Source organism: Puntigrus tetrazona, chromosome 3 (assembly GCF_018831695.1).
Source record: "Puntigrus tetrazona isolate hp1 chromosome 3, ASM1883169v1, whole genome shotgun sequence".
NCBI lineage: Eukaryota > Metazoa > Chordata > Actinopteri > Cypriniformes > Cyprinidae > Puntigrus > Puntigrus tetrazona.
In genome coordinates this window covers 25,706,472-25,724,456 of record NC_056701.1, presented here as the reverse complement: position 1 = coordinate 25,724,456, position 17,985 = coordinate 25,706,472, and the positions used below count along the sequence as shown (strand labels likewise).

Sequence of the window (17,985 nt, the reverse complement as noted above, 5' to 3'; positions counted from 1 at the left end):
AACTTAAAAGTCTTCATTGATAATATTCATTTATCAACATGTTTATCAAGATATGATGTTTATGTTGAATTTGCCCAGGAAATGACTACATTGTCTATAATAATAATAATAAAAAGAACTCTAATTGTTTATCACCATTGAGGTTTTGTTTTTGAGCAACACAAGCATGTATTAAACGGATGCCATATAGATGCTCAGAGATCTCAAAAATAATTGATTGTTAGCAGCGATGACCAGCATCAAAGTTATAAGGAGGGGAAAAGCTAAAGGTATCGTCATTCAATATTGTTAAATCTGTATTCTTCTTATTCTTTTTATTACTCATTTGCCACATGCTGCTTTATTTTATTTCATTGTATTCAGTATTGGCTTGATGTGCCTTCAGTTCAGTATTTTATTTTTTAATTTAATTAAATATATTGTTTTATTTACATAAATAACAAAATGAAAACAAAAGCATGCACTTTCCTGAAAAAGAAAACTCTCAGACATCAAATATCACTCTGTGTGATACTATCTATGATAGTCTTTCACATGTTTGTTTTTTGTTTTTTTTTTTTATTAATATAACTTCTTTTAAGGTTATTCTATTCCTAAGCCAATCACTTGAGCCTCCAAAAATTGGTCACTCAAAAGTGTCTACCATAATATTGGAGTTTTAATATGTTGCTAAAATGTTGTATTTCTTCAGAATACAGCCCTGTTAATAGAGAAAGATGCTTTCTGCATGCAGAGTGTAACATAACTTTTGCAGATAGCCAGCCAAACTTTGAACCCTGCTTCAAAACAGTGGCATACTAAACCAAAAACCCATATTTCCATAAAAGACTTCTTTCAAGTTATTTTAACTTACCCTACTACTAATAACGATACTCTCAAGTGACATTTTAGCCCTTTGTTTTCCACTGAGTCAAAAGCAGCTGTGCGGCAGAGCTCTGGCCACTGTTTTGCAGCTCACTGTTCCACTGCTGAAACCAGGGCATGCATTAGTCTGAGCCAAAGACGGCTTTAAGAAAAGAAAGAGGTAAGCCCTGTGTTTCAAGCTTGTCCTTAGAGCTTTGGCCGTAAGCAGCGTCAACATGATAAAGATACACTTGGGGTGAGAGCCCTTTCTAGTATTCAAGTTTAGTAAGTCTAAACTTGCTTAGAGACTCAAGACTCTTATCTCACTCTAAACTCAATCAGATAATTAAAGATCCAGGTAAATACACATTTTGAGCCAGCTTTGTTTCGTCTAATACTATTGTGTACAAATGTAGATCAGTAACTTTCTGAATAAAAAGTGGTGGTTATATGATACTCCCAATTATTTTAATTAATTAGTTTATTAACTTTTTTTTTTTTTTTAAATCATGTGTTTTATTATGGAATTGTGTTTTTTGTTCTTTATTTTGTTAGTTAGCTGTATTTTTATTTTTTTACCTAATCAAAATAACCAGATTACTTGAAATTTACAATGAAAAACATTGTATTTCTTCTTTATATAATTATATACAGTATATTGAAATGATTGCAAAAAGAGTATGAACAACATATTGACATTGGTACACCAGGTTGCTAAATTATAATACAAATACATGGACAGAAACCAGTCAATCCTGACTGGCTTGTACATGATTATTTTAACAGTACAACAGTACAATCTTTGATCTGAAATGGGCTGAAACCGAGTTTTGTTTTTTTATGAATAATTGGCATTGGTGGATTGTTTAGTAATGACGCAGACCTACACGTTTAATATGCATTCCTAAATTTTCACATAAAAATACTCTAAAATTCTCTTCACCATTTCTACACATCCTAAGAAACACAGTACAAGAAATGTGTTCTTTAAAAATTCTCCAGTCACCTGCTAAACAGATGGTTTCAGAGTCTGATGAATGCATATTGAGAGCTTAAACCACCTTAACCCTGAAGGGATCTAAAAGAGGAGAGCCACTGGACCCTGTGGATTTGTCTTACCCGACCTTCAGATCCTAAGAGGATTGAGCAGAGAGTTGGACTGTTAACACGAGCCTAATTCGATTGGACCTCTTATCGATTAGATTCTAAAAGCAATCAAAATAGCAATGAGGCCCTTCAGGTAAAAGTGGTGATGGTCCACAACATAAGACTTGTATGTGTTGCAAGAAATTATACATTTGTCTGGTTCCTGGCTCTGATGTGTGCATGGATAGAGTGGCTGAACATCTCCATTGCGTGGCCTGGAGAAGCAGTCAGGGTCGTGTAGGTTTAGTATCAAATTAATAGAAATCAGTCTCATGGGAATGTGGCCGTTAATGTTTCTTCTCTTTGAGTTTCTCCTGAATCTTCTTTGGCTCGTCGAACTGTATCAACCTCAAGATGTCTTTGTTTTCCATGACACCCTGAATGAATTCACCCTCTCCAATCTTATCTGCAAAGACCATTGTAAAGATGCATGGATTATTAGAGCATAGCATGATTTGTGTAGTCTACAGTGGTGGTTCCCAACACTGGTCCTTGAGGCACTCCAACACTGCATGTCTCTGCTAATGATCTAATGACCTGAATCAAGAGTGTTTGATTAAGGAGACATGCACAACGTGCAGTTCTGGGTGCCTCCAGGACCAGAGTTGTGAGCCACTGGTCTATAGTATTAGCACATTGTTTTTACCATCTTCCTTCTTTCCAAAAAAGTTCCAGATTTTGTCTGCTCGCTTTTCTGGCGTGTCCTCATCTTCTGGGAGGTTTTTTTGGTCTTCAGAGGAATCATGTTGAATATTGACTGTTACCGGGAGAATGCAAAATATTACAATTCTGTCGTTCATAACCTAACAATTAAAGAATGACGTATTGCAAACTACTGGCATCGGCCATGCTCGAATGATTGGGCGTTGTATTATCAGGTGGTGTAATCTATCCTGAGCTTCTTGAACCATCTGGTCATAACTGTCCGACTGCATACTTACTTCTAAATGCCATGTGTAATGAATGCAAACAAATCCATTTAACAAACTTTAGTCTTTTAGTCGTTACACTTTCCACACTGGAAGCAAATGCAGGATGCCAGTTATTATACTCACCCGCACAATCTCCTGCACCTCGTTTTTACTGATGGTGCCGTTGCCGTCTACGTCGTACAGAGCGAACGCCCATTCGAGTTTGCGCAGGGTCTTGCCTGATGAGGTAAGGTGTAGTGCCACTATGTACTCCTTAAAGTCCAGGGTGCCATCGGCATTAGTGTCAAAGCTGCGGAAGACATGCCGAGCATAAGCAGTAGGGTCGGCATCTGGAAAGAAACTGGCGTAGATGCCCTCAAACTGTTCCTTGGTGATGCGTCCGGTGGGACACTCTTTGAGGAAGGTGGCGTACCATGCGCAGAGCTCTTCCTCTGTGTATTTGGTGTTCAGCTTCAGGTCATCCAGAATCGCTTTGGACAAAGCACCGCTCTTGGTGTTCCCCATATTCCCAAACTGTACAAGCGGGTCAAAGGGGCAGATTTGATGAGTCTCCTTCTGCTTTCACCCACCTTCCACTCGTGCTTCACCTCTTGCCTCACAATATCTTTGCTATTGTTGTTTATTTTTCCAACCAAGACAGCGGGACGGCGTGTGTTAAGTGCTGTCGCTGGCCCCTCTTTGGGCTTGGCTCCCCCTGACAACTCCTCTAAGTGCTGAATGGGATTATGTATATCTCTATTTAAATCCAGACAGGCTTTCTGAAAGATTAGTTAGTTACGTCACACTACTTCTGATGAGTGCTGCATTATGTTGATTTGCTCCTTCACAACAGGGTCTTACAATACGAGGACAGCAAACAAAACTCTGCCCTTTGCTACTGAACGACCTGTGTCATCAAGTGAGATGAGCAACGCGATTAGTGTCACTCAAAGTGTGGGACTTGAGCTTTGCATTGGGGGTTCATTTTCCAGTAAGACCCACCAGCTTACACGACCATCTGCTGTTACTTTAAATGGACTAGGTAATTAACAGGATGTGTAAAATCCCGGAGGTGCATTTATGAATGGGACAACAACTCCCAACAATTTGTTATTTTATCTACAGAAATCAGTAATGTGGTGGTTCATGTCTTAGTATGGTGTGAGTTTCATCAGGAAGCTCTATTTTGGGGACATCACACGCCATCATTTCTGGGTCCAAATGCAAATCAGAAGCAAAATGCAAACAACAAACGGTTCTAATGTACACTCACTGTGTGCTGTGATGGCAATATCTTTTAGAAATTGTTGAAATATTGGTGTCCAGGAAATCATGAGCACAACATGTGAGTTATGAGTATTATTAAAGCTTAGCTTAAAGATTTACTCTACCTGAAAATGTTGATATTAATCACTTGTCTCTAATAGCTTTGTTCATCCTCGGAAAACAAGATATTTGGGAGGCTTGTGTCTATCCCATTGACTGGCAAATAATGAACACTGCCAAGATCCAGAAAAGTATGAAATACACCATCAAAAATAGTCCATCCGCCATCAGTGGTTTAACTGTAATGTTATGAAGCCATGAGAATACTTTTTGAGCACAAAGAAAATAAAATAATGACTTAAACAATGGGACAGTCATCATTCAAAATATTTAAAATTGTGTTCTAAAGAAAATCTTAATTTTGGGGTGGAGTAACCCTTTAAATATGTGCTATAAGTAGATTGTGGTCATCAGTGATTGTTTACCTGAGATGGTATTCTAGTGAAACTAGTGGAGACTTGAAGCAAGAAATTGAACTTCTTAACAAGTCATGGCTTAACAAGGGGATAAAGCCTTGAAATCAAATCATGGAGCCTTTTTTTTTAAACTATGGTTGTTGCATTTTTTCCTATCTATTTAAACAGCGTTGGACAGCTTTGACCTTAATCTTAGGTTTAGTTTGTAAACCACGCATAAAATTACCTCTCTTGTTGGTCATGACCTGTCAGTTACCCTTACTTGACCCTTACCCTTACTTGAGTTGCTTCCAGGTCATAATAGTAAATCCACAAATTACAAATAATGGTTCTTTATTAGCCTATATGGTTCAACCTGAGTTTATAAAGCATTCTATTCAGTTTTGCCAGGCTTTTAACACAAGAGTGTGAATGGCTGCTCTGTGCTGCCTGCCCTGCGTGGGTTCAGTGAGGAGACTTTCCTTTTGTAGTATCAGGGGCATGACCTTTCTATATTTATGATAGACAAGCATATTGGATTTTGCAAACCCTGTCCTGAAGTGTCATGTCAATTAGTGTTGCTTTTTTTAATTTGATGTGTGTTATTGTGATTTGTGCGCTGGGGCTGTTAGCTGAACAGACTGAGCTTCTGACAGCTCTGACCTCATTAGCACACATCGCCTATTTGTGTTGCCTCAAGTCATTGGAGGTCAGTACTGCTCTGTTAACCAGCTTTTGACTGACGGCGGATCTGCCTGCCAGAAAAGGGAAACTGATCTCAGTGATAGTCTCTGCTTTGTTTTGATTCCTAGCGTTAGCATTAGCTTAGATAAAAAAATATATATATCTTTTTTTTTCTGAACATTTTTTACTCTTTAATTTCTCAAAACAGTAACATGGGTTGAGTGAGTAATTCTCCAACAATAAAAAGCAATGGTGAAAGTGTAAAATAGCAGCGACCCTGAATCCTACAATCTAATGTAATGTATGTATGAAATATAGTATATTGTCATATGAAGTGCAAACAAACCTATAAGAAGTTGGTTAACATATACACTTTTGGACAGTATTTGCAGGCCTACACATATACCCATCCCAAACCCTATCAATACATGCTGATATTATGATACAAAAGACACACATGTATTTAAATAATTACAAATAATGAGATTACACATACAGATTTTTTTGTGTATACTGTATGTTGACAATGATAATACTGTAAAAAGTCCTCATGTATGTTATTAATGTGGGGATTTATGCGTGTTGTAAACTAATTTAGTTATTTACTCAGTGAACATATATATTATATGACCATATGGCAATATCTTTATATAAGGCAATATATAGCCTATATCATATATATAATTTCTCTATGGAATGGCTTAAGGTCGTGTTTGCCAACTTTTAAGTGATGGAGATTTGTCCTATTAAGTAAAACATTTTTAAATATTGCATTTTATCCCAGCATCAGTGAGACTGGGTCAGAATCTAACTGCGTGTTAAAGATCTTTTCCATTTCCCCCAACGCCAAAAAACCAATACCTTTGCAGTCTGCTTGCTTGACCGCAGACAGTGTGTGAGGGGTCAAAAAGGTATATATTTTTTTATTTTTTACTTGCAAAACGTTTTAAGAAACATTTTAAATGCGGTGTGTAATAATGACCTTTACAGTTGCTCTGCAACATTACACCGAGATCAAACATGTTTAAACGATCATTTTCAAAATGATTTTAATAAAAGTAGACATTTCTATTTTAATACTTTAAAATAAAATAAATAAAAACGCATATCGTTTATTTTAAGGATGTTATTCTTTCTTTTTTTTCTTTTTTATTTATTTGAACAGTTTAACGGTTTAGAAACTTTTTTTTAAAAACATAACATTAAATATTGGTTTCGACAGTAGATAAAGCAGGCAACGACCTTCTCTCATCGTGTTTGTCCTGATGCCAGTAATGGTGAGTCTGCTCGTTCGCATGCAGAGGATTATTTCATCATATCATGTCAGGCAGATCTAATACCCACCTCCTTAACACATCTTACCTGGTTAAACTGCCATGGCGTCAGTGGGTGAGGAAACTGGGCTTATGTCTGACGCCAAGCTCATCCCTGTGACTGTTGCACCGCCTGGACCTGGACTAGTCAAATCTAGGCCACGCAGGCTCGTCTAAATATTATTTATCACCAGTCAAGTAGCTTGCAAAACAGTTTTTGATTAATAAGATATAAGTGTTTTTCTTTTTTCCATATGAGCTCTGCGGCTTGGCTCGAGAGAGGTCAAATCTGATTTATGTAATCAGTTGTATTCAGCCATTTAACTGGATTATCCAATGTTGACATTGTAATTTTCAAAATTACTGCGGAAACATTGCGCATGTTTTACAGACAGCGGCTCTTTAATTTACTGTTTCACGTGGATAAAAACCCGGAACGTTTCTTCATCATGTTGCCAACACTTACGTCGTCTTTTACAGCACAGAATAAACAGCACAAAAGCAATTAAGCCTAGCATGCATTGGAGGATATGCAGGTAAGGATTACATAAAGCAGTTTTATGCTTCAGCTGCCCTCTTCCAGGAAGCTGCAGCAAAAGCGCAATCAAGTGGGCAGCGTGGTCCTGATTGCAATCTCTGCCCATGCACTTTAACTTCAACCTCATGCGCAGATATTGAAGGATTATTTCTGAAACGAACGTATGAAAGCAACGTACAGTGCGAGCTCATCGCAAAACAGGTTTGGACATTTAAAAGTTAAACGGGATCAAATCGTGACTAATTAACTTTGCTCAGTGTTTTACTTTAAGCATCTTTAATTAATAGTTATGCTTGGTTGTTTTGCACATTTTCTCCTTTAACGAGCATGTCGTTTCAAAGTCAAAGTTAAAATCTTTGCAAAAATTGAATGCAGTGCACCTCAGGCATCTAATGCAGTGTGTATGCAAAGTTTTAGCATGTTATGGCTTCACCATACCACGTCACGGCAATGAAAGAAGTGAGTTGTTTGTATATAAAGGTTAAGTATGTCCTATAAGGTCATAGTTCTCATCAAATGTCAGATAATCCTCATTTCATTCCTTTTGTGATGAAAACATGTTTGTGAATCTGTTGCCTGCGTATTTTTTTATTACATATCTGTATTTTTTTTTTTATTCGTATTTATTATTATTTACTACTATTATGGATTTCACGGATTTCCGGAAATATTTTTTGTAGGTGGACAGATTTTTTTCTTTTTTTTTCTTTTTTTTTTTTTTTGTTTAAGCAAATCTGGTAGGTAGGTAGAAGTAATAAAATATTACATTCTGTAAAATGAATATCTCTGACAAAGCATGAAATATCCAGAAACAGATAAACCTCTGGATTCCATATTACATAAACATCCACCACTGTTCTTTGATATTATGAGCCTTAATCCAGTCCTGGCATTTCCTGTTCAACCGCACCTCTGAGTAAAAAAAAGTAATTTCCTTTTTTCCCCCTATATTTCCAACCTTTATCCTCTAGTAGGAGGCATCTTTGTCACCTGTTCATAGGAAATGGCTTAGGGGAAAAATCCTAAACTGTATTGTATTGTATTGTTTAAAGAAGATCCTGTTGTCAGTTACCTACATTTTCTTCTTTGGAACGTACTTCGGTTCATGCTGCTTTTGTTCAGGAGTGAATGAACATTAAAGTGCTGTCAAACTCCCAAATTACAAAAAGCACGACTTTCAAAGAACAATGCAGCCATGCAACTTGGAAATTTGGGAAATATAATTCCAAGTTTGCCAAGTTTCCAACACTTTATTTTTTATCTTTACACCTATTGGTTGCTTATCAGCATGCATATTACTAAAATATTAGCCATTTATTAGTAGTAATTAAGCACACATTAATGCCTTATTCTACATAACCTTACTCTACATCCCTAATCCTAATCAATACCTAAACCTAACGACTACCTCACTAAATATTAATAAGCAGCACATTAATAAGTTAAAGTTGTAGTTAACAGTTAAAGTGTTACCTCTTCTTAAATACTCTTAGCAAAAATACTCTTCAGTACTTATACTATCTCAATCATGGTAACTTTTTTTCATCAGATATAGGCTATATTTTGTGAGCAAAAAAATTAATTAATTAGTATGAGCAAGGCTGAAAGCCAGATTAAATGTGAATTGTTATGCTAACATATTCCTATAATAATACAATTATTATAAAACGAAATCTTATCGTGATATGAAAACCAAATGTATCTTTACTTTGAATGACATTGTTGTCTCCTTGATAGACAGGCACATACATTTTTAACTAATTCATAGAGCTGAATAGATTATATTGATGTTGCAATTAATGTTTAGTATGTTATAATTAACTTTGTTATCTGATGAATTTTAGTCTGGCTCTGGGAGAAGAGTAAAACAAAATCTTTCAATCAAATTTGTTTCGGTAACACTTTAAGCACCAATTTGCTTGTTAGCATTCATATTACTAGCATATTGGCTGTTTATTACTACTTATAAAGCACAACATAAACAACAGCAAATATCTAAGCGTTTAATATGAATGTGATGCTAATCTCTTTATTCTCCTCTGGATAGTTTGTAAACTTTCGAATAGTAAATGTTGAATTCAAATGTATAGCATAGAGTCCATTTATGATGGCATCTGTCAGCCCCTATACATATTTCCCACAGCTGTTTCCCTATATGTATGAAATATCCTGAATCAATCATCCAGCTGTCACATAGGATTTGCTTTTTGCACAAACACACACACACACACACATATATATATAAACTGTGTGTGTGCGATGCAACAGTTCTTGCAATGCGCAAACAGACGTTAGAGCTTCTTCACAGCGTCAAAGACGTTACAGATCTCGTCCTTATCTTTCTTGACTGTACATCGTTGTTCAAAAATCAGTTGCTCTTCATTGAAAGGAAGTCTTGAAAACTGGGGGGAGACGCTGGCAAACAGCCCTGCGTCAGATTGAAGAGTAATCTGATTGATAATCTGTTTTATTGCTATGCTCACGAAAATAAGCTACGGGTTTAGATGGACGCACAAAACCAAGGTCTCACATGTAATTTGCCCTTTGAAATGATAACAGGGAAGAGGGCAGGGGAGGGAATCGTGGGACGGGAGGGGACCGTAGGCTAGGTTAGAGCGAAACATAAGAGCCTGATAGCATTAGAGCTAGACATGAAGTAGAGCAGCTGTCATTTGTGAAAGCTCTGCGCTCGTCCAGTTGGTCTGTCAAGGAGAAGAAAGGAAAACCCAAATAACCCTGAAGATACCAGTTGCAGAAAGTTTGGATGTCTGAAGCAAGGACCTCGAAGCCAGGATTGCTTGTCTCCTCGTGCCTCCCGGAGCACTATGGGTATACAGCGTGCTCAGAGAGCATCCCTGGCTCTCACGCTCAACTACGTGGCGTTCGCCCTGGCCGTCTCGGCCGTCACAACTAGCTACTGGTGTGAGGGAACCAGGAAGGTGGTGAAGCCTTTCTGCATGGGGCCGGTCAAAGTCAAGCAGACGTACTGCATCCGCTTTAACAGCACCAACATCAACGACACGCGCCTGGTGCAGTACATTTACGAGACCGGAGAGGAGAAGTTCCTCATGAGGAAGTTCCACGCAGGAATCTGGTTCTCCTGCGAGCAAACCGTGGACTTGATAGGTAAGACAGCATCACTGGATCTTTGTCATGATTGGACTGCCTGCACAAGAGGGTAGTAGTTTAGGAGAATATAGTAAGAGAATTTTCCACTACTAAAAGTGAAAGCATGTTTAGACTGTTTCTTCCCCAAATACTCAGTACTAGAACATTTGGAGTAGTTCATTTTTCAGCTGAGGAAATAAATGTGTGTTTGTTTTCATCAGTTAATGAGCTTATGTAGATTGTTAACCCAAAATTAAAATTTTATCAGCGTTTACTCACCCTCGGTTGGTTCTAAATCTGTATGTGTATTTTTTCTGTTGAACACAAAAGAAGATATTTTGAAGAATGTTGGTAAGCAAACCGTCGTTTATCACTGTTTCCTTCTATAGTTACAAAAAAAACGTATGGAAGTCTGAGAACTGTTTGGTTTCCCACACAGCATATCGTATTTTTGTAAGAATGTATTTTTGGGGTGAACGATTCTTTGTCACGGAGCCCCCACATGACATGCAAGGAAAAAAAACAAGAACGAATTAGTAAATAAAACATAGTAGTGAATCACGCACACAAAGTAGCCTACTATGTTTTCTTACATGTCATGTGCAGGACTTGTTGCAGGGCAGTGTTGTGAAGGGCACTTTAACCGACCACACCTTAATTTTTAATATAGCATGAAATAAACACGAATGAACATCGGAAGGTAACTTGTATTAACTGCGGAAAGATGTCAGTACACCATTTTTCAAGTTCAAGTCCGTCTGATCTGTTTGTCATTGTGATTGGACAGATCGCCTGTCAATCAAGGTCCCGGTCCCCGTACTTTAGAGCTGCATTAGTTAATATAAAATAACAACGAATAACACTCCTTTTTGGTTGATTAATGCTAATACATCTGTGTTTTTGGTAATACATCACAATAAATGTTTAAATGACGTAACAATAAATAATGTTTTCATGGTACTGTTATTATTCTTGGTTTATGGTAATCTCTGCATGTACTTCAATCTTAACACATGTATGTAACCTTCAGGTTCTCTGGAAAAGGAACAAGATGTTGTTTTAGACTGTAGATGACACTATGAGGACTAGTCCAGGTGTAACACCCGTCTGAAGCCCATATGAATTTCCCCTCAAGAAAAAAAAAAGCAATAATAAACTATGCCGTATCAGGGAACTTATTCAGTGAACTAAAGTCATGTTTCCTTTCACATGTTCACACTATAGGAACCTCTTACAGATGATAAACTTAAATTATGCAGCTCTTAGATGAGAGAAAACATTAGGAGTGTTAAAACCACAAACAACCAACATGAGAGTCAGAAACCGTTCAGGGCTCACTTCAACACTTTCAACCACAAGACCTAGTGAGTAGGGAGCCCTTCTAAAAACAGTTCCCAGAACAGAACACGGACATGCCAGAAGAGTATCAAACATCTTGTCCATTAAATTGGAGGCAAAACACTCCTTAAAGAACTCTAGCACTGAACCAGCATGACGATTCCCACACCAAGAGTCAAATAGCTCCCATCTGAGAGCCCTTGTATCAAAAATGGTCACCGTCAGCCCAGGTGAAAGACCAATGCCAACTTCGCTATCTTCATCTATTTTGGGTACAATGAGCAGTGCCCACTGATCCAGACTTTGATGGTTTGGAAGAATTGGTAGACCACATTCTAGCCAACTAGCGAGGGATTTAACTCTGAAGACTCTGAGAAAGCCCCTCTGAAACAGAAGAATCTTCAAATCAGACTTACATTGACATCCTGTCCTGTTCTGAAATCATTCAGAGAGACAGGTACGAAATGACTGAACATGAGCAGGTGAGAACCATGTCTGTGTCGAGCTTAAGGCTAATGCTGCTCCTAAAAACATGGTCCGCTGACACCAATTCCCCTGAATGTGCTACCGTTAGCCAATGGAGAAGAAAGGTCAGCACACAAATACCATGAATAGAGCCAATGGATTCATGCACTTTGTAATTAAACGGGCTGAAAGGAAGCAGGAAGAATTTGTAGGGCTTTAAAACAAACCTTTAGAAACCTCTCTGATTGATCTGAATATGAAAGTAAACACCCCACTGCCTAATTTTCATTGTGATGTGCTCCTTCATCAGCATCCTTTTCTTAAACTCCAACTCTCTTTCTCTCTGTGGGGTTCAGACCACCGTCACAGCAGTGTTTGTTTACATATGATGAACAAACATGAATTAACATCGAACATTAGCATTTACTAAAACACACAAATACTAAATGCTATTTTCATTCAACTGCATTAAAACCCTGGTCAGACCAACAAAATCACCCTGAATGTTGTCCTAACTAGTCAAACTTAGTTGTCCGTTAAGGCTTTGTGAGATCCTAACACGCATTGCAGCATGAATAAATCATGCAGTTACTGTTATGGGATTATCATTTTGCTGTTTACTAATTTCATTTAGACTTTTTTGGTGTTTTTATCATTGTCGTTAGTTAATTGGTGTATTTTGATGTAGAGAGCTGATCTTTTTAAAAGGTGTTGGTTGTCACCGTTCTTGCGGTTAGCGTGTCTGGTTTTGAGGCCTAGACTATGTCTTTTCTCTGGATATCTTAGTCTTGTGAGTTGTCCTGCAAACAAAGACAATGTTGACTGCTTGATTAACCAATCCATTGAAGTTTGTCATCGTAAAAAACAAAAAAAAAAGACATCTTCCAAGGAACAAAAAAAGTTTGTTACGTTAATGCTCAGGATAATAAAGTGAGTTAGCTGATCAAAAAACATACATGTAACTTGAATCAGTGGCTTGGGTTGAGTGAGCTCAAAAAAGCTGTGCAGCGAGTTTGCCTTGAAATTTTAAGTTAAGCCATCTTTTCATTTTTTACAGTGCATTGTTGTTCATCGTTATTGAATGTGAATCCCTTTTGTTCATGCAGTAGCAAGTGTTTATCAAAGCTTTCTCTGTTTTTAGGGTTTAATTGTAGGAGCTTTTTAGAGATCGCACCAGATCATGAAAGAGGTGGGTAAGTAACAAGTGTTACATGTTATTCATATGAACAAGAATCAATTGTAACATAGTAACCTTAACGAATGATCTGATATTACTGATTACTCTCTCTCTCTCTCTCTCTCCCCTCTCTGTCTCTCTCTCTCTCTCTCTCTCTCTCTCTCTCTCTCTCTCCCCCTCTCTGTCTCTCTCTCTGTCTCTCTCTCTCTCTCTCTCTCTCTCTCTCTCTCTCTCTCTGTCTCTCTCTCTCTCTCTCTCTCTCTCTCTCTCTCTCTCTCTCTCTCTCTCTCTCTCTGTCTCTCTCTGTCTCTCTCTCTCTCTCTCTCTCTCTCTCTCTCTCTCTCTCTCTCTCTCTCTCTCTCTCTCTCTCTCTCTCTCTCTCTCTCTCTCTCTCTCTCTCTCTCTCTCTCTCTCTCTCTCTCTCTCTCTCTCTCTCTCTCTCTCTCTCTCTCTCTCTCTCTCTCTCTCTCTCTCTCTCTCTCTCTCTCTCTCTCTCTCTCTCTGTCTCTCTCTCTGTCTCTCTCTCTCTCTCTCTCTCTCTCTCTCTCTCTCTCTCTCTCTCTCTCTCTCTCTCTCTCTCTCTCTCTCTCTCTCTCTCTCTCTCTCTCTCTCTCTCTCTCTCTCTCTCTCTCTCTCTCTCTCTCTCTCTCTCTCTCTCTCTCTCTCTCTCTCTCTCTCTCTCTCTCTCTCTCTCTCTCTCTCTCTCTCTCTCTCTCTCTCTCTCTCTCTCTCTCTCTCTCTCTCTCTCTCTCTCTCTGTCTCTCTCTCTCTCTCTCTCTCTCTCTCTCTCTCTCTCTCTCTCTCTCTCTCTCAGGAGTGCTCTGGCTGTGTATTGTGGCTGAGTGTCTGTACATTGGTCTGCTGTTCATCGGAGGAGCTCTGATGGTGATAGAGATGTGTCCGTGTTTTAACTTGATAAACAGACTCAAGCTCAATGCCTTCGCTGCACTGTGCACCGCTCTCTCAGGTAAATGATGAACTATTAAAGGACTTAGTTCGATGGCGTTGAGCTCTGAACTGTGTGGGGGCCACCAGTGTATATAATATAGGGTTTATTATTTTAAAACATCCCTGGTGGTGAGTAAATGAAGACAAAATATTCATGTTTATAGGAACTGTGACTTTAATGCACTGAAATAAAACAGAAAATTCCTTGAAAAACCCAGTACATTAGGCCCTATATCTATGAAATTATTTAGCATTACTCTGAAAATAATTTCCTATAATTACAGCACCTAACTTTAAGTAAAATTGAACTTAAATTGATGCAAAACAGTAATAAATTGCTGCAACAAATATTTATCCATTTATCCGCATTCACATACAGACAGAGGAACTTTAGTCCCTCTTGAATGCTCATTTGCCAGAAAAAAAAATCCTGCTCGTTCAACTCCCGCCAGTCAGCCCCAGCTGTGAAACAGAGATGAGATTATACAGCACAAATCCACCTCCACATGTTCCCAACACTTTACAGAGAGCAGTGATGGGTCAGAGATGCCACGGAGATCAGCGGAGCGGTGTCACATAGACCTGAAGGCAAGGTGCAAAAGCCGCCTTGTTCTGCACTAGTTTTGATTTATTTATTGTGCATTTAAATAAAAACATTTCAGGGCTCCTTAAACGAAAACAGGCCAACGTTGACAAATGGACCAATTCTCACAGTTAATTCGTTGCTTGTTATCGCTTATTATTATATTGTCTGTTTACTAGCACCTATAAAGCACATATTCTACGTCTCTAACCCTACCCAATACCTAAACTTAACAACCACCTTACTAAATATTAATATTAAGTAGCTAATGAAGGCAAAAATGTATGTGGTGAGACCCTAATATAAAGTGTGATCACTGTATAAATCACTCTATTTTTTTTGTATATGCTCAAAACAACAAACTAAATGGTTTGCTAATTTAAGCATAAATATTCTCTTTGGGGAAAAAAAATACTTGGCTAAAGCAAATACTTTTTTTACCAAAAACACAATAAAAAAAGGAAAAATGATCAAGAGAAGGATGTTTTGCGAGGGCGTGGGGTTGTTCTGGACAGGAAGCTGTCTGTCCGAATGAGCGCTCTGTCCCAACAGCGTGGGGATTTGGTGGTTTGTGCTGTAATCGGATTGGTGTGGGGGTTAGTGGTTTTGGTACGTGACATGGCCAGCGGAGACCATCCTCCCTCCCCCTATATTTGCACTAATCCCGATGATTGTAGAAATGCTCACCAACACACTCGATGCACAGCAGCACCTGCATGTGAGGCATATGTGCGTGGCATCTCTGTGGGGCTCTAATAATCATTTTTGAGTTTTTAGCCAAGTATAAATTGTTGTTTCATTTAATGTGTAGTGGGTTTAAACCTATAATCAAATAAAAAGCATTAAAAAGCACTAAGGGTTAGTGCCTGCTTCTCAGTTGCTTTTGACACTGGACAGAGTTTATTTTTTGTATACTCATTAGCGACTATACCGACACCTTGAGGATAAAGGCAATAACGACCGCTCGTTTTTTCTGTGCCCTAGGCCTTTTCGGGATGGTTGCTCATATGATGTTCACCACAGCTTTCCAGCTGGCTGTCCAGATGGGTCCAGAAGACTGGAGACCCAAGACATGGGACTACAGCTGGTCCTATCTGTGAGTCTCACAGGACTTTTAATGCATGGTGAGAATGGTTGATATGGTAACTTATTATCGTGCTCCTCTACTCTTTCTGTCAGTCTGGCGTGGGGCTCGTTTGGCACCTGCATGGGCTCCGCGGTCACGGCTCTGAACCATTACACCAAAACCATCATCGAGTTTAAGTTCAAGAGGAGGACCATTGAGAAGAAACTGCGCATCGAGCAGAAGATCCTGGAGCTGGACGTGCCAGAAGACTTGTGGTACATCACTTCATTGCAGGAGCAAGCAGACCAACGCGCTGCCCTGTATGTGAACGACAGCGAACCATCCTGCTTCAACCCCACCATACTGGACAACTGGGACAGAGAATACTGCTGAAAATACACGAAGGGCGCAGGTCCTCCTGAACGCGGCCATTTTTTGTGCATTTATATTGTATAACATATGGCTTTTTGAGCAAGATATGGACTGAACCAGCAAGACTTACTGTGTTGTTGTGAACCTCGTTCATATGCTGATAGCTGATATTTAAAGGAAAGCTCTGAGTTTAAAGAAAAGAAGCCATTTTAGAAAAGAAAAACTGGTGAAATCTTATTATAGGCTACTTTGTTTGATTAAAAAAGCAGTAGCCAACTCAGCGGTCACTCATATTGTCACAGACAGAGAAGTCGCTGAATTTATTAAATGAAAAAGTGTTTCATAAACAGACACGGTTGTTTAAAACGGAGTAACTCCAAGCAAGTAACGCTTCAGGAACGAGGTCAAACGTTTACCTGAAGTGAGTCGTTTCTCGTGATTTTGTCGAGCTCTATCTTCCACAGTGAGGCAAGGACGCCATCTTCTGGATTATCGTTTCAGTGCCTCTGGCAGAAAGACTCCTGTAAAACACGCTCCAGTGCCACATTTATTACAGACTTATGTCGATGCCAACCGTCTTGTAGATGCACTTGTTGTAGGATGAGTGAAATCCCTCAATCTCGTGGGTTTTCTGGATTAGTTCTCCCTTTGGCGGAAGGAAGTTGTTTACGTTTTACTTTATATGTGTGACTCAAGCGTCGCTTCTTATTAAAGGAATAATTAACCTGACTGCTCTCTCTTAGTCCGCCATTTTAACATCTACCACAAGGAAGTTTAAAACAAAATAGCCACACAAAAAAAAAAACTGATTCACTATTCCCACTAGGTTTATTGTGTTAATGGTCCGAACTGTATAATATTAGACAATAGTGCAAAGGGAAATGTGATTAAAACATACCGCGTTGATTGGACATCACGTTTCTCTAATATGAAACTTGGGGTTGTGAGTATATTAATATATATATATACACATGATGTACCATCTGTGCAGCTGGGGATTTTTTTACGTTTGTGTGTTCTGAGCTCAAAGGACCATCATGATTTACATAAAGCTAAAAATACGAGTGTGTGACGCGCGAAATAAAACGAGAACAAATGCCATGCCTTGATTTTTAATTGCAAGTGCCAAAACCAAAAACGTAAGTACACAGTGCTATATAAAGTACCGAAGTCACGCAATTCACACAACACGAACAAAAAAAAATAAAGATTTTCCTTCAGGCCGTCGTTCCGCAGCGGGAAACCGAGATGCTTTTCTTAGCGGACTCGGAGCCCACTGACACTTCACACGAGAAATCTGCGTCGTTCGTCCACACGGACGACTCCACGCTCAGAGAGCTGCTCATTTTGAAGCGTTTGTCCGGTTGTTTCTCGGTAGGGCTGTTCCAGACACCGTCTGTAACGGAGCGGCCGTTGACCGACCAGGTAACGTGCACCAGAGGCACCGAGACATCCTCGGCCAGACACACCAGAGTGACTTTACTCTCCTTCAGAGCCTCAGCGGACGGAGACAAGAGAGTCAGAACAGGACGACGAGACAGAGGAGTCTGCAGAAAACAGTGTGTTCGTCAACACTAACACCGACAACAACATACAAAATACAAAATAGACTGTGTGTGTGCATATATGCTTATGCTGTATTTATTAAGCGTGTATAAATACATGTACATATTTCAGAAAAATTGCTTATGATTATATGTATATATTCACATAATTAGAAAAATATAAATATACGCATGTAAATATACTGTTTTTATATATGCACATGTTAA

The 17,985-nt window shown here is 38.8% G+C and overlaps 2 protein-coding genes and 1 gene segment (V, D, J or C); 1 reads left to right on the top strand and 2 right to left on the bottom strand.

Annotated features, from left to right (window-relative positions):
* Nucleotides 1-1,710: 1,710 nt before the first annotated feature.
* LOC122341871 (recoverin-like) lies at nucleotides 1,711-3,610 on the bottom strand. Its single transcript, XM_043235543.1, is given in 4 exon segments — nucleotides 1,711-2,395; nucleotides 2,636-2,725; nucleotides 2,728-2,746; nucleotides 3,045-3,610. Coding segments are annotated over 4 exon segments (609 nt in total). The 5' UTR covers nucleotides 3,426-3,610; the 3' UTR covers nucleotides 1,711-2,276.
* A 6,228-nt stretch (nucleotides 3,611-9,838) lies between these two features.
* LOC122341831 (germ cell-specific gene 1-like protein) lies at nucleotides 9,839-16,932 on the top strand. Its single transcript, XM_043235478.1, has 5 exons — nucleotides 9,839-10,282; nucleotides 13,209-13,256; nucleotides 14,059-14,211; nucleotides 15,760-15,871; nucleotides 15,955-16,932. The coding sequence occupies exons 1-5, from the start codon at nucleotides 9,982-9,984 to the stop codon at nucleotides 16,232-16,234; spliced, it is 894 nt and encodes a 297-aa protein (XP_043091413.1). The 5' UTR covers nucleotides 9,839-9,981; the 3' UTR covers nucleotides 16,235-16,932.
* Nucleotides 16,933-17,309: 377 nt separating this feature from the next.
* Nucleotides 17,310-17,806, bottom strand: LOC122341380. The segment is given in 2 exon segments: nucleotides 17,310-17,760; nucleotides 17,795-17,806. Coding segments are annotated over 2 exon segments (342 nt in total).
* Between the last annotated feature and the right edge of the window lie 179 nt (nucleotides 17,807-17,985).